The sequence below is a fragment of the Oryctolagus cuniculus genome, chromosome 11 (genome assembly GCF_051225735.1).
Source record: "Oryctolagus cuniculus isolate XC-2025 breed Fujian yellow rabbit chromosome 11, ASM5122573v1, whole genome shotgun sequence".
NCBI lineage: Eukaryota > Metazoa > Chordata > Mammalia > Lagomorpha > Leporidae > Oryctolagus > Oryctolagus cuniculus.
Window position 1 is genome coordinate 14,463,400 of NC_142877.1, and position 14,589 is coordinate 14,477,988.

Here is a 14,589-nt window from a genome sequence, read left to right on the forward strand (position 1 = left end):
CGCCAGCTCTGTGTGCCGAGGAGGGCCTCAGGTCCCATCCTCAGTTCCCCAGCTGCAGGGTGAGCTGAGCTGGGATCATTGCACTTGCAGATGAGGTCCCAGATCTGAGTACGCAAGCAGCAGAGCTGAGAGTGGCGCCTGTGTGGGTCTGAGTCTGAGGGCTGCGCTCTCGGCTCTGCTGGATGGTGAGCCAGCCCACTTCGAAGAGGGGGACAGGGGTAGCAAACAGCAAAGGTCCTGCAGCCACAAGCCCTTCCCGCGGGCAGCCCCAAGAGGGTGTTGGCCAAGAAGGGAGGAAGGCAGGACGGGAGAAGGCAGAAGCCAGCCTGTGTTTGCTGTGCTGGCCTCTTTGTGACCCTGTCCGCTGGCGGGGGAGGGGTGCCTGGAAGCTGAGGACTAGGGCCAGCTCCCGGAGATGGGGCAAGTGGAGGTTGGAACACGGAGAGGCTGGGAGCGGAGGCAGGAAGCTGGTGACCTCAGCCCGCAGGAGCAGGGCCCTGGGGGCTGGAACGGACGTCAGATTTGAAGGAGGACGACCCCGCGGCACTCAGGTGCCTTGCGCCTGGGGCTGAGCCGGGCTCTGCTTGCTGCAGGCTTGTGACTGGCACTGGCAGGATTCCAACCGCTGTGTCTCCTGCCCCGCAGGTGATCGTGTGGGGCAACTACGGGCGGATGGAGCGGAAGCAGTTCATGGGAGTGGCCCGCGTGCTGCTGGAGGAGCTGGACTTGAGCACCCTGGCTGTGGGCTGGTACAAGCTCTTTCCCACCTCCTCCATGGTGGACCCGGCCACAGGCCCCCTGCTGCGGCAGGCGTCTCAGTTGTCCCTGGAGAGCACCGTGGGGCCCTGTGGCGAGCGATCTTAATGCCGGGGGAAGGGGAGGGGCTTCCCAAGAAGGCCTGGAGATGACCCGGCCCTGACCTGGGACCCCAGGCCCAGGGGCACATTGAAGAGAGGAGGACGGGGCTCTCTCCCGCCGTGTGGGGGAGCAGACAGGGAGACCTGCCCCGCCCCGGGCCCCTCCTCACCCCCTTGCCTCCTGCCCCCGAGACCTTCCCTCTCCCTGTGGGATTGGCTGCACTTTTGACTTGGCCCGTTCTTGACCTGGTGGACGTGGCTGCAGTTGGAAGACGGAAAAGACTGAGGTGGCAAAGCACACGCTCTCCTGCCCCAGCCCTGTCCAGCCCCGCCCCCTCTTCGCCTCCTTGGAAGCTCGCTGCCCGGAGCCAAGTCCAGAACCCAGCCGGCCATCTCCATGGTGCCAATTACCAGCAAGTGTCTTTCCTGCGGCACCGGGTTCAGGCAGCTACTCCTGCCCCAGAGCGATGGGGCAGCTTTGCAAGGATCCGGAGCCAGCTCCCAGGGGCCCAGAGCCCCCCGCGTGAAGAGGAGCTCGGGCCTCCCTCTGCCTGCCTGTGGAAGGAGTTTTGCCGCAGCCTGTCCGAGTCCATCTGTCCGTCCCCTCCTGCCTGCCCCTTTTCCAGTGGCTCTGGGAACTGGGGCCCAGCAGGGACTGAAGGAAAAGAGGAAGCGCCCAGAGCCTGGCAGAGGCCCGAGGGGTGCCTTGCTCCATGGAACCGCAGCAAGCTGGGAAGAACCGTGTCGTGTGTCTTCTGGTGGAGACTGGCAAAGCAGAGTGGCCCTGAGTTTCCAGAACCCAGGGTGCAGGCAGCTCACCACGTCTGCACTGCGGGGGTGGATTGGAAGGGGAGGCTGGGGAGAGCTGGGAGTGGGTCTGGTGGTGCCAAGGGAAGGGTTTCCCACCTAGGAAAACCCATCTGTATTGGATGAGGTCATCTTGTCTACCCCTCTGCCTGCAGGCTGGGGGTCTGGGGAGGTAATAGAGCCCCCCCATCTATTTTAGTCTTTTTAAACCATCCATCCTGTGCTGAGGGCAGAACCCACTGCCCGGCCTCAGTTAACCTTGGCTCAAGGAAAGGTGGTGGGTGGTAGGGGAGGGAGAGGGCAAGGAGGGCTGTGGTTAGAATCGGGGGTCCCTTATCCAGGAGGCCCTCACAGCTGCCTTCCTGGCCCCGCCCTCCCTGGGGCAGCGGGAGCCCTTTTGCATGCGAGGGAGGATGCAGGCGGCCCCTCTTCATAGCAGCACATTTCTGCGACCACCCTGGAGGTACCCAGTGGCCTCCTCTCCTCTGTACCTAGTCCCTGCTGTGTAGGGCGTAGTCCAGGTTAGCTGGGTAGAGGTAGTGTTCAAGGCCTGTTCTTAGCTCATATGTAGTCTTTAGAGTCCCAGGCTGGGGTGGAGGGGAGACCCAAGTACATTCCAGGGGGCCATCTTCTCGGCATTGGCTTGGGCCGGGATCCGGCAGGCAGCCTGGCTCCCTGGAGGCCGGCCCCTCTGCCCCTCCCCTCTCTTCCTGCCCCCTGCCCTGTAGGGTAGTAGCTGGAGCTACCCATTATACTCAGATGTTCTGATTTATTACCCTTGGTACTGATTTTCTTTAAGAGGCATTGCTGAGGGTTGCCCTGGGCTTTACCAAGGGGCCTGGTCTCCACAAGAGGGCGCTGTTGTCCATGGAGGACACTGGGCTGTTTGGATCCACCCTGTTCCCTGTCCCACCGGGTGATTCCTCTCCACTGCCTGGTTGAGCCTGGGGTGCTGCCAAGTTCGGATCCACTTGGATGCACTCCATGGAGCCACCTGTGCTGGGCCGGGAGGGTGGGTGGAGAAGCGCCTTTTATGCCAGAGGGCTTCGGAGCTTCCCGGGACTGGGCTGGGGGCAGGGCTGTGGATGGACTTGCTTCAGAGGCCCGGGGTCCGTCCCTCGCCCCTTTGGGTTTCACCCACGCGAGTTCTCACTGTTTATTACTCACCATTTGGAGTATTTTGAGCCAGGAGAGCACCTTTCCCTGGCCGTCAGCTGTGGTTGTTCAAGGGGGCTCTTTGTAGAGATGAGGCAGAGCTTGGCTGTTCCAGCAGGGGGCGGAGGAGCTCAGGGCTGCCTTGCCCCCCCCCCCCCCCCAAGTCTGCACAGCCTTTGCCAGAGAGAGGATGTGCTCTAAAGCAATAACACCCTGGGGGCGGCCTCCGAGGGCCCCCTCAGTGACTTTCTTGTTTGTTCTGTGACATCTCCCCTACCTCCTGGAGGGGTGGGGTGGGGGCTGGAGCCCTGTTTCTTCTTCATATCCTTGTTGTGAGCACGTGCCCCTCCCCCACAAGGGGCTGTGACCACTGGGTGCGGGAGCCACTGTGCCCTCACCAAGGGATGGGGCCTGGGGTGGGGCAGTGGCTGTTTTCATTGTTAGCTTTGCGGGCCTTTGAGCCCAGCCGCTGTCTGATCCTTTGGGGCCCAAAGGCCACCACCTGGAGAGGAGCAGAGAGGATGGGGCTGGGGCCTTTCTGGGGCCCGGGGTCTCCGAGAGTGATGCTTCTTTCCATCTCGGGGGAGCCATCTCCACGTTCGTCCTCCAGAATCCCCTTTTTATCCTGGAGGGAAGGGGCCTCGGGAGCCATCACTCAATCCCATTTTACAGAGGAGGAGACCAAGACTCGGCAAGGGGAGAGCCGCCCCTTGGGGTCCCTGCGTGCTCTGGCACCACCAGCCTGGGCTGCCATCTCCCAGCAGAGGCTGGGCTGGAGCCAGGACAGGCTGAGGCGGGTCACTCGCCATGCTCCCTCCTCCCTCTTTGGAGCCATCTAAGGACACATCATGGCCCATCTGAGAAGTTAGGAGACCGAGGCCCGGGAACAGAAGTGACTTGGCCGAGGACCCCACTCCCGCCAAGCAGATGAGCCAAAGGGGCAGAACTAGGAGCTCCCTAGGGCGTCTCCTGCCCTGCAGCAGGAGACCCTTGCCCAGGACACGTGTGCCATGATCAGTGTTTCCGACCTGGGAGCCCGGCTGCACAGCCAGCCCTGTTGGTTCCATCTCTGGGCAGGTTACTTTTCTGGGCGTGGGGGGTGTGGGGAATGGTTGCCAGGGAGACCAAGCTCTCCAGGGGCCCTGCCCCAGCTGACTGAGGGTGTGCTGGATTTGATTAAGGCCTTACTGCCTGCATGGGGGTCCCCACCCCCTCCTCCAGCCGCCATAATGTCTCCAACACCAACCACAGGGAGAGTTTTTTGTGTGTGTTTCTTTAAGCACCGGTCCGTGGCGGGGACTGGAAGGAGCAGGGGCGGTGGTACTTCTCATCTTAGGGATCGCTCCCCAGACTTGTGGATCTGAGAGACCTGGCCTTCTGGGAGGGCTTTTACCTGCAGTGCCCTTTGACCCTGCTGGCAGGCGGAGGCCTGTGTTTCTGTTTCTGCCCCATTTTACAGAGCAGGAATCCGAGGTCTTGGGAGGGGGGACTGCTCGCCCCCAGGTGAGCGAGCAGCTGAGCCAGGGCTAGAACTTGGTCCCCCGGCACCCAGAGCTTGCTCTTCTACGCCAGGAGGCAACAAGGCGGGCAGCTCAGGCGGTGCCCTTTGTCCGGGGAGTCCCCATCCAGCCCCATGAGCCAGGAGCTCCTGGGGCATTGTGGGCTCAGACACAGCACAGAGTCCCCTCCCTTCGGAGGCACAGCTGTTGCATCGGCAAGGTCACCTGCGTTTATTTATTGAGTAGCACTGCTGTGCCAGGCCCCGTCCCCCTGTAGTGACCCCCAGGCCTCTGAGGGGCCTGTGTCTGCCAAGAGTGTGGACAGAAAGCGTGCCCGTCCACGAGCTCACCTGGCTCGGACCCTCACCCAGCATCCTGGGAGGACAGACTGGAGGCTTGTACCTGGGGCCACGGACACCGCCTCTGAAGCCCTTTCACTCCACGGCCGTCCCCTGGAGGGCGGGCAGGAAGGCAAGAGCCTGGGTCCTCAGGCTGGGGCGTCTCCAGCCCCCACCTTCCCCACTCGCCAGCTCCAGGAGCAGGTGCCACCCAGGCCTTGGGGGAGGGGGGGTTTCTGGGACCCCTGGGCTGGAGTGGGTCACACTGCATTGTGTTCATGCCCATGTAGCTCATGTTGAAAATTAAAGTTTTTGGCTTTTCTAACTTGGCTTGCTCTTCCTTCATGTGGAAATAGTTCTGCCCAGGCGGCTGAGTGCTGCTGGGATGGCCCGCAGGGGCCTGTACAGAGAGGCCCAGGGTGCTGGATGAACTCCGTCATCTTACAGATGGGGAAACTGAGGCCAGAGGACACAGGTGATGGTGGGAACCAGAAGAGAGCGCATCCCCCAGCACCCAGGTGGCGCCAGTGAGATCCGTGCCCGCAGGGCGCCCTCGTGGCAAAGCCAGTATGGTCAGGGCAAAGGAGCTTCAGCTTTCCAGGGTGGGGCGGGGGTCACTCACACCTGGGCCAGTTCTGCCCCTCATGTTGGGCCAGGGGGATGAGAGGCAGTGGTCTCTGCAGAGCCGCGACCGGCCCGCTTGCTGGACCCACCACAGTGCCCCTCCACCCATCTCTTGCCCTGTGCTCCCCCAGCAAGGATTCTGTTGTTGGAAGGTGTGCAGTAGCCGGACAGCAGAAAACTGGCCGCCTCACAACGGAACAAAATGGCCACCCTCTCTGCTGCCCGCCCCCCCAAGTGCTGATGTCAGGGCCAGCCTTCTTAGAGCTTGGACTACAAGGGATCTACACCCACCGTGCGACTGTAGGGTACGGCTTTTGCTTATGATGCAACTGTAATGCGTCTCTGGAGAGGAGCAAGGGGACTGCCACGGCCTGTCACCCCTCTCCAAGCCCGGGATGGGAGGCGCACTGATGGCTGAAGTCAGACCCTCCACACTGGAGTGAGCGCAGCCTGGGGGTCAGGCCATCAGACGGACTTTCGCCTGGCCCGGGGTCTGTCTGCCCGGCTGCCGCGCTCGGCCCCAGGACTCGAGGGAGGCGAGAAGCTCGGGTTGTCGCGGGCTCCGGTCTCTAGCCGGTGGACGCAGCGGGAACCTCGGGCGCGGGCTGGGCAGCGGGGCCGGCTCGCGGGCGCCCCCAGACGGAGCGGGCCCGCGCGGCGAGCGGCACGTTCGGGTGGATCGGTGCTGGCGGCGAGGAAGCGCAGGACCACGAGGTTGAGGAAGGCGCCGATGACCGTGAGCCCCAGGAGGATGTAGAAGAAGCTGAAAGCCACGTAGGGCAGCTTCCTCTGCAGCGCCTCATCGCTCTGCAGCGCCACGAAGTCTCCGAAGCCGATGGTGGTGAGGGTGATGAAGCAGTAGTAGTAGGCGTGGAAGAAGGTCCAGCCCTCGAAGTGCGCGAAGGCGGCGGCGCCGAGGGCCAGGGTGGCGACGCACACTAGCAGCCCGGCCGCCGCCACGGTCTCCGCCGAGACGCGCTCCCGCCGCAGGCCCAGGCAGCGCTTGGCCGCCAGCAGGACGCGCTGCACCTGTGTGTTCAGCCACTCGCCCAGGCTCTGGAAGGTGACAAGCGTCAGCGGGATGCCCAGCAGCGCATAGAACATGCAGAAGACCTTGCCCGAGTCCGTGCCCGGCGCGGCGTGGCCGTAGCCTGTGCGGGGGAGTGGAGGGGCTGCAGTGAGCTCCGACTGCATCCTCAACGCGCCGGAGCCCGGCCGCCAGTCTGCCCGCACCCGTTCCAACCAAGTCGTTCCCACTCCCTGTCCTTACACCTTGCGTGGTGATTCACAACCAACCGGATTGTAAACAGCCCCAAGGCCGGCCCCGTGCCTGGGGGGTGCACAGCCTGCACTACGCTCCAACACAGGGAACTTGGGAGGAGGGGACAGAAAGGAGTGGGTCCCAGACATAAAATGCTGCACGGAAGAAACCAAAAAAAGCCACACGCTGCCTGGTCCCACTGAAATGGCAGGGCCAGGGCACAGGTGCGTGGCTGCCAGTTGCTGTATGGGAGGAAGGGTTCGCTGTGAAAGGGCTGGTAGCTGGCCAGGGCTGCTTTGTGATGCCAGGGTCTGCCAGAGAGTGATGACTGTCATACGCTAGGTACGCTGCATGGGTTATCCTATTCAACCCCCCGCCCCGTGACTATATGGGATAATCTCATTGGCTCCGTGTCGCAGATGAGGAAACCGGGCTCCGGTCCTCCGACATGAACCACCATCCTCCCTTCTGGCTGCCTCTCCGAGGTCCTGGGCTATGCAGCTGGCTCTCAGCAAGACTGCAGCTCCAACTGACCGACCCCAGAGCACGGTGGGTGGGGGCGCCCCTGCTGGCCCGAAAAGGAAAAGCTCCCCAGATGGGTGTCAGAGGGGAACAGCCAGGAAAGGAGACCTGACCCAGGCGGGAGGCCTGGGAGAATGCGGGGGGGGGGGGAGAAGAAGTGCAAGGGGTCCCACCCCAGGCAGCACAGAAAGCCCTGGGCTGAACCCAGAAGCAAGGGTGCCAGACAGGAGGAGGGGGCTGCGACCGGCACCTAATGCACAATGCTTCCTCCGCCTCAGGCACTGGGCCGGTCATTTTAGCTTGATCTCATTCAGCCCTGGCACCCACCTGGCGAGGTGGGAACGAGTGGGTTCGGTCTTTGCGGAGAGCAGGGCTCAGAGAGGTAGGGTCAGCTGCAGGAGAAGACGGCCGCCTGGAGCGCAGAGCTCCAGTCTGGGTGCCTGGAGGACGGGGCCGCCGAACCATCGGTTCACCCCGGCCTTGCAAGAGCCTGGCTGAGAAACTTTCTCCAATGCAAGCGCTTCCCGCTGGGTCCGGAGCCCAGGGGGCGGGGCCGGCGCTAGCCGGGAGCCCTGCAGAGCCGGCCTCTGTCCGGATCCCGACTCCCCCAGCTGTGGCTCACCAGGTACCTGCGGGACAGCAGGCGCGGCGACAGCTGGCGGGCCAGCCGCGGCCGCGGAGTTGCTGTGGCTCCCGCAGGGCGAGGCCCCAAGCTCGCGGTAATCAGTCTTCCTCGCCCGGTATTAACAGAGGCTCGCTACACCCCAGGCACCGGCCGCACGGTGCTGGCCGCGACAGCCTCGGGCCCATAACTGCTGTGAAACTAAAGTCCGTCCCTCTTTGTCGTTTGTCCCTGAGTTGGGCCCTGCGCTACAACTTCCTCCATGAATTCTCTCCTTGGCGATCGTCCCGCCCTGTGGCTCAGGGAGGGTTAGCAACGCGTCTGGGGTCACACCGCGAGGGCCAAGCAACTCCGGCCACCTGCTCTCGCAGCCCCGCTGCCTCCGCCCCTTCGCCCCCCGCCCCCCGCCCCCTGCCCCCGGGGCGTCTGCGGAGCACTGCTGATTGCGCCCGGCCCTGCCTGCGTGGACGGGCAGCCCAGCTCTGCAGGGGCGGAGGTGGGACTGAGCGCGGCTCACCGATGGTCGTGATGACGGTGATGGCGAAGTAGAAGGAGCCCGCGAACTGCCACTGGCGGCCGGCGCGGTGCGGCTCGGCCTGCAGCGCCAGGCGCTCCAGCTCGCGGTAGTCCTCGGCCGAGAAGCCGTACTTTCTGCGGAACTCGCCCCGCTTCTGGGCCAGCAGCCGCCGGCGGCCGCTCTCCGCCTCTGACTCGAGCGCGTCGAATACCGCGGCGCCCACCAGCAGGTAGGACAGGATGCACCCAGTGAGCGCCGCCGCGCGCACGCTCTGCGTCCTCATGCCGGCGTCCGGGGACCCGCGCCCGGGCTGCGGGCCGCGGCGGATCCGCTCCATACGCCCCGACGGCGGCGCGGGCTCCCTCGGCCGCCCGCGCGCTCCGCCCCCGCAAGCCCCGGCCCCGCGCGGCGGGAGAGGGAGGGGCGCGGCGCTGCGAGGGCGCCCAGAGGCGGGGCCGGGGCGCGGGGAAGCCCCGGAGGGCTTCTCAGCCAATGCCTCGCTGCCGGCTCGCGCCCGTCTGCCTTTGTTTACCCGCCCTGGGTCAGCTAACGGCGACATCCGGAGCGAAGGTCCCAGGCATTCTGTCCCCACCCCAACGGGTCCTGGGACCTCGGGCCCATTTGTAGCCAGGTCTTTCTGGTGCAGACGAAACGGGGTCCGCACGGGGATCTCCCCGGCAGGAGGGGTGGCCGCCCACAGGCCTCGCGGAGCAAAACGCGCCGCCCGCTCGGAAGCCACCGAGGAACCGGGCTGGGGAGAGAGACTCCAGCGCCAGAAGCCGCGTGAAAGCCGAGGGAAGTTTGGCGCAGCCGCTGGGAACAGCGGGGAAACCAGCTGGCAGGAGCCCAGAGAACCGGAGGGGCGGTGGGGTGGGGTGGGGAGGGGAGCAGGACAGGCGGCCTCACACGGGGTCTTCACAGGCTCTCGTTTGGGGTATTCTTCACACCTGAAAGTCATGGAAGGACCCGCACACACATCAATGATCTATTTCTTTCCTGCTTTCTCACTCCCCTCCCCTCCCCTCCCCTCCCCTCTCCTCTCTTCTTCCTTCCCCCCTCCCCTCTCCTCTCTTTCAAAGGGCTTGTGGAAAGAGAAAGTGCTTCCAGTGCCCTCCGAGGGTGGCCTGGGCTGGGGGCATGCCTGGTACTGGAGCTGGAGAGAAGTGAGGGCACCTGGGATAGTTTGGGAGGCCGAGCTGGGTGCATAGTCGGCAGTGTGGCCTTGGAAGGGGCCCTGTGACCAAGTTGCAGCCAATGGGATGTGTGCTCTCCACACCTGCAGGCCACTGCCCAGACCTAGTCTTCAGTACAAGGGCAGAGCCCCAAGGAGGTGGAAGGAGCTTGGGCGCCTGGATGACACATGGCAGGTGGCCACCGTCAGGACCGCCCATTCGGAGCTTCCATGTTTTGAGCCGCTGAGAGCCAGGGATCTTCTGTCACTGCAGCTACGGAAACCCAGGTTGGTGGAGCAGTAGGAATTGCTGGTGGCGTAGGACAGGACTCAGGGTGGCTCCTGGTCCTTGGGCTGATCAGCTGGGTATCCGGGGGTCCTTCTATTGACTCGTACCCTTTGAGGGGTCTACTCCTGACCCCAGCACCCAGCTGATGCCCCTTTCAGAGCCCCGGGCAGGTCTGCCAGGAGATGCGGGCAGAGCCGCAGGCAGCCTCACCTCAGCTATGGGGCTCCCAGCCTTCCCAGTTCTCTGCTGCAGTCTTGGCTTGCGTCATGTCCCCCCACCCCCAGCCCCCTCTGCCAAGGCAGCTCCAGCTTCTCCCCCACAGGCCCTTGGCACTGTTTTGCTCCGGCCATGCTAAAATTCCCACTCCTTGCATCAACCCCTGATTGGCTTCAGCCTTCTCCCCAGCCCATTCAACAGCCGCAGTAATCGCGTGCTTGCCCGAGGCCAGCACCAGCTGTAGCACTTAACATGTCTTAGCGCATTTCATCATCCCAACAGCTTTCTGTGGGAGACACAGCTGGTCAAAGCCACCCTCACTCAGCCTCCTTCCATATCTCCTTTCCCGACTCCTCCTCCCCAGCTGGCCTCCTCTGGGCTCCTGGAGGCCTCTGGGCTCCTGCCATCTTGCATTCCTCCCACTGTAGTGTAATTCTCCAATTCCATATCTGGGTTCCTCCTTGAAGACTGGGATCCAATTTTGGTCTCCCCTCTGTCCCCCAGCACCTGGACCCAGCACAGAGCATGTGCCTGACGGCTGGGGACAAATGAGTAGCCGGGGCAGGTGGAATTGATGTGCATGGACTCTGGACCCCAGCTGGGTAGGCTCACAGTCCATGCTGCTTACTGTGCGTGAACCTGAGGTGCCTCAGTTTCCCCATCAGTTCCAATGGGGTTAAAAAGTCCCTGTCTCATAACAGGCTGTGGTAGGCAGAAAAGTACTCCTGGAAGTTGCCCTGCCCTATCCCTGGGACTGTTGGGTTTCATCGCAAAGGGGAACCAAGGTCACAGCAGGAGTGAAGCTTGCTAATTAGCTGACCTCAGGACCAGAGGTCATCCTGGACACTCTGGGTGGGTCCAATGTGATTGTGTGTGTGTGTGGGGGGGGGGTCTTTGTAATTGGAAGAGGGAGGCAGCAACAGACGGACTCTGCCTAACGCTGCTGGTGCCGAGGGTGGGGGAAGGGGACACAGGGTGGGGAAAGCGGGTGACTTCTGGCGTCTGGAAAAGGCAAGCAGCCAGAAGGGAGCGAGTCCTGCCAGCCCCTGATTTTTCGCCCAGGGAGACCTGTGTAGAGCCCCATGCTACAGACGTGGAAGATGATGCTCATTTCTGACGGTTTATCACAGCAGCAGCAGGAACCTGATAACCGTCTTGTGAGGATGTCGTGGGCCGGGAGACGAGAGGCCCGGGGAGCAGCTCTTGACCTGCAGGACTCGCCTAGACTCCTTAGGCATGATTCCAGAAACCACACGTGTGTGGGTGCGCAGGCCTGTAAGGATGCCAGCCTGTACCCACCCTGATGGGCTCCCTGGGAGACGGGGCTGAGGGCCCCTTCTTCACCCAAGGAGAGGAGGAGAGCTCAGTGCCCAGAGGCAGGACACTGCTGGCGAGTGCTGGCGCTGCTGCCTCTGCTTGCTTTACCAACGGCGTCAGCAAGTTTGCTTCTCTGGTTTTCGCACAGCCGTCAGAAGAGCAGGAACCTGGGCTGGAGCCTCGCAGTGGGGCACCAAGGACCTCCACCCAAGAAGGGCCCGAGATAGGCTGTTGGGACCCTGGGGCTGGGGCGGCAGCCTGTTCTAGGGGGAAGGCAGGGCCCACTCAGGGCAGAGTTAGTGAGGGCCTGGTCATGAACATGGATGGGCCCATGAGACCTGGGTTCGAATCCCATCTCCTCCACTTTCTAACTGGACTGAACGCTTCTGCTTCCCTTGGTTTTCCCCATCTGAGACATGGGTAACAGTGAGGCCTCCCTCGTAGGACTGCACTGTGGAGCGTAGGGCTATGGAGTGCCACGTTCAGCTGCCCCCCCCCCCCCACAGGTGCCCCCTCGATGCTTCTCCTCCCTGTCTGCCTGAGGATTTTTTTTTTTTTTAAGATTTATTTGTCGATATGAAAGGCAGAGTTATAGAGAGGCAGAGAGAGAGAGAGAGATCTTCCATCCACTGGCCTGCTCCCCAAATGGCTTCAGGGGCTGGAGCTGCGCCAATCTGAAGCCAGGAGCCCCTTCCAGGTCTCCCATGTGGGTCCAGGGGCCCAAGGATTTGGGCCATCCTCTGCTTTCCTGGGCCATAGCAGAGAGCTGGATCAGAAGTGGAGCAGCCAGGACTCGAACCAACATCCGTATGGGATGCCGGCACTGCAGGCGGCGGCTTTACCCGCTACACCACAGCACTGACCCCGAGGATTCTTTTTCTGGGAACAGGGGCAAGGCTGAAGCTGCTGTCACTCACAGAGCCTGCCCATTACTGTCCTAGAAACAGAATGGCAGAGAAGGCACTTGACTCGCTGGTCCCCACAGCCAGGCTGTGGCCGAGCCAGGCCTTGAACTCAGGCCACCTGGCTCCCAAGGCCCTGATCCTCGCCAGGAAGATGCTGCTGGCTTTGTCACCCTCCCGCGGCTTCTCTGGCCCTCACTTTGCGCGTCTCTGAGATGGGGCTAAGGCTCCTGGACTGGCGTGTTCTGCCACCCTTGTGAGGATCCTGTGACACGCAGCTGAGAGGCGCTTTCAAGTGTGCCTGCAGCGAGTGGGAATTGTCAGGGTCACGGGGGAACTGTCTGGCCCTGCCAGGCAGGTGACTCTGCCCTGCGCTTGGCATTTTGGGTTCAGTGGTTCTATTTTAAGCCAGAGGAGGTTAGAGTTTGTGGATGTGTGTTCTCAGCTCGCAAAGCCGTCAGCTGAGCAGTCACCAAAAACAGCAACACCTCAAGGTGCCCCCGCCGCAGCGCCCCCTCCCTCGGCCTCTGCCCCTCCTTCCTCCTTGGGAACCTGGTGATTTTCCTCTGCCCTGCGATGCCGGAGACAGACCTGGGAGCCCTCAATGGGGCCTTGGATTTTCGTCTTCCGGAGCCCCAGGGTTGCCAGCTCTCAGGATAGCACAAAAGAGAGTCCCAGTCCCCGGCTGGGCCTAGACGCCCTTCGAAGAACTTCTTGTCCCTTGTGAGCCTTGGCCCTTCGGAAAACTTCCCGAGTCAGGCAGGCCTTGCCAGGACCTTGTCAGCGAGAAGAAACTGAGGCTCAGAATGGGAGGGAGTGAGCGAGAAAACTCATCTAAGGCCACCGTGGTAGAGAAGGAAATTGGAGAGGTGGCATCTGGCATTGTGGCCACGGAAGCCCTTGGGACGCCCACACCCCATGTTGGGGCCCCAGCTCCACTCCCTGTTCCGCTTACCTGCTGATGCGCACCCTGCGAACATCAGGTGATGGCTCAGCTTGGGTCCCTGCCACCTATGTGGGAGACCTGCACGGAATTTCTCGCTCCTGGCTTTGGCCTGGCCAAACTATGCCTATTGCAGGCATCTGGCGAGTGAACCAGCAAATAGGAGTTATCTCTCTGTCTCTCTGCCTTTCAAATAAATTAAACAATTTTTTTTTAAAGAACATGGGCTTCTCGTTGAGCCAGACCAGGTTCTGCCTTGGGAAGTGACTTATCTCTAAGCTTCAATTCCTTGCCTCTGCCTAACAGTGTGCAGAGCCGTCCCACCTGAGCAGCGCCCAGCAACCGTGAGCACTCTCTCCACCCAATTCATTTCTTCTTCCCCTCTCCACCCTGCAGGGTCCCCAGGCCTGCTGGACCCCTAAGGGATTGATTTTTATACTTAGAATGTAGCTCAGTAATTTTCCAGAAGGCCGGAGGGTGCTAGCCTTTTCCCTGCTAAGGTCGCTCTGGTCTCTTCCCTGAAAGAGCAGGTCGTTTGAACAAACCAGGGTTTGAATGGTACCAGCTCCCTGGAGATGGCAGCAGTGGTATTTCTGAAGCCTGGTTATCATTCAGGGATCTGGATTGCAAGGAATGAAAAGCAGCCTCTTTCTTATTTAAAGAACGGTCTTGGTGGGATTCGGGGACCTCCTAGAATGTTCTGAGCACTGGAAGACGAACCAGAGGGTTGGGGGGACACGGGGAGATGGAACCTTGAGTATCACCGGACAAGCACCTGAGCCAAGCCCCGCTTGGGGGCCCCACTGTTCCGGGCTGAGAAGGATCTCATCTGGGGGTGAATAACAGCTGTCTGAACATGAACCCGTCTCTGAGGGTTGGGTCCCAGCTGGGGCTGGAGTCCTCCCACGCCTCTGTGACCATTTCGTCCAAGCTGCTGAACGTCCCTGCAGCCTTTGGATGTCTTTGGATTAATGATGCTCTGACTGCCTTTACTCGGCTAATAATTTAAAAATCTGACTGATCGGTGCACAGGAGCTTATTCAACCGTTCTCACTACTTTCTTGTGCAATTGAGAATTTTCTTAATGGAACGCTTTTTTAAAAGACTCTCTTCAAGGGAGCCAGTGCTGTGGTGCAGTGGGTTAAAGCCCTGGTCTACAGTGTCAGCATCCCCACGGGGCGGGGTCGGGGGACGACTCTTCCCTCCGCATTGCCAAGTCCATGTTCCTCCTCTGCTCCTTTGGTCTGCACTGAGGGGCACTCCGAGGGTTCGAGAGGCATCATTCATTTACTCCTCACGGCGGGGCCACTCTGCAGAAGAGGAAGGTGGGGCATGGGAGGCTGTGGCAGTTTGTCCAAAGCTGGGCTTCCCCGGGGTGGCACATCTGCTGGACTCTGGCTGTTGATGGCGGCACTTCCTGCTGCTGGGAGCTGGGCTGGTGCTGGCCCAGAAAGCAGTTGGCTCAGCTGCTGCAGCTAGAGGCCAGGCCCTCAGTTCCCCAGTCCCCATAGTTACGTTGGCATCAAGAGGAGCGGGGCTTGTATTTAAG

At 61.9% G+C, this 14,589-nt stretch overlaps 2 protein-coding genes across 3 annotated transcripts in view; one reads left to right on the forward strand and one right to left on the reverse strand.

Annotated features, from left to right (window-relative positions):
- Positions 1 to 5,720, forward strand: part of RIMS4 (regulating synaptic membrane exocytosis 4) — a 61,882-nt gene extending 56,162 nt beyond the window's left edge. Inside the window, exon 6 of the mRNA XM_051845011.3 lies at positions 646 to 5,720. Coding sequence (XP_051700971.1) covers positions 646 to 864 — 219 coding nt within the window. The 3' untranslated portion in view covers positions 865 to 5,720. The remainder of the gene's footprint in view (positions 1 to 645) is intronic.
- KCNK15 (potassium two pore domain channel subfamily K member 15) lies at positions 4,635 to 9,025 on the reverse strand. 2 transcript variants are annotated; one of them, XM_089307950.1, is made up of 3 exons: positions 8,203 to 9,025; positions 7,391 to 7,503; positions 6,218 to 6,431 (listed from the first exon to the last, which is right to left on the reverse strand). In XM_089307950.1, exons 1-3 carry the CDS (start codon positions 8,759 to 8,761, stop codon positions 6,354 to 6,356), a joined length of 750 nt encoding a protein of 249 aa, XP_089164076.1. In that variant the 5' UTR covers positions 8,762 to 9,025; the 3' UTR covers positions 6,218 to 6,353. The 2 variants fall into 2 exon arrangements, with proteins under 2 accessions (XP_008272975.5, XP_089164076.1); XM_008274753.5 differs by lacking the exon at positions 7,391 to 7,503 and having other exon boundaries at positions 4,635 to 6,431; positions 8,203 to 9,021.
- Between the last annotated feature and the right edge of the window lie 5,564 nt (positions 9,026 to 14,589).

Coding starts and splice junctions, on each gene's coding strand:
- KCNK15 (XM_008274753.5), bottom strand. CDS start 8,761: ATGTCGCCGTTAGCTGACCCAGGGCGGGTAAACAAAGGCAGACGGGCG. Junction 6,432..8,202: donor CACCGTCATCACGACCATCG/GTGAGCCGCGCT, acceptor TCCCCCGCACAG/GCTACGGCCACGCCGCGCCG.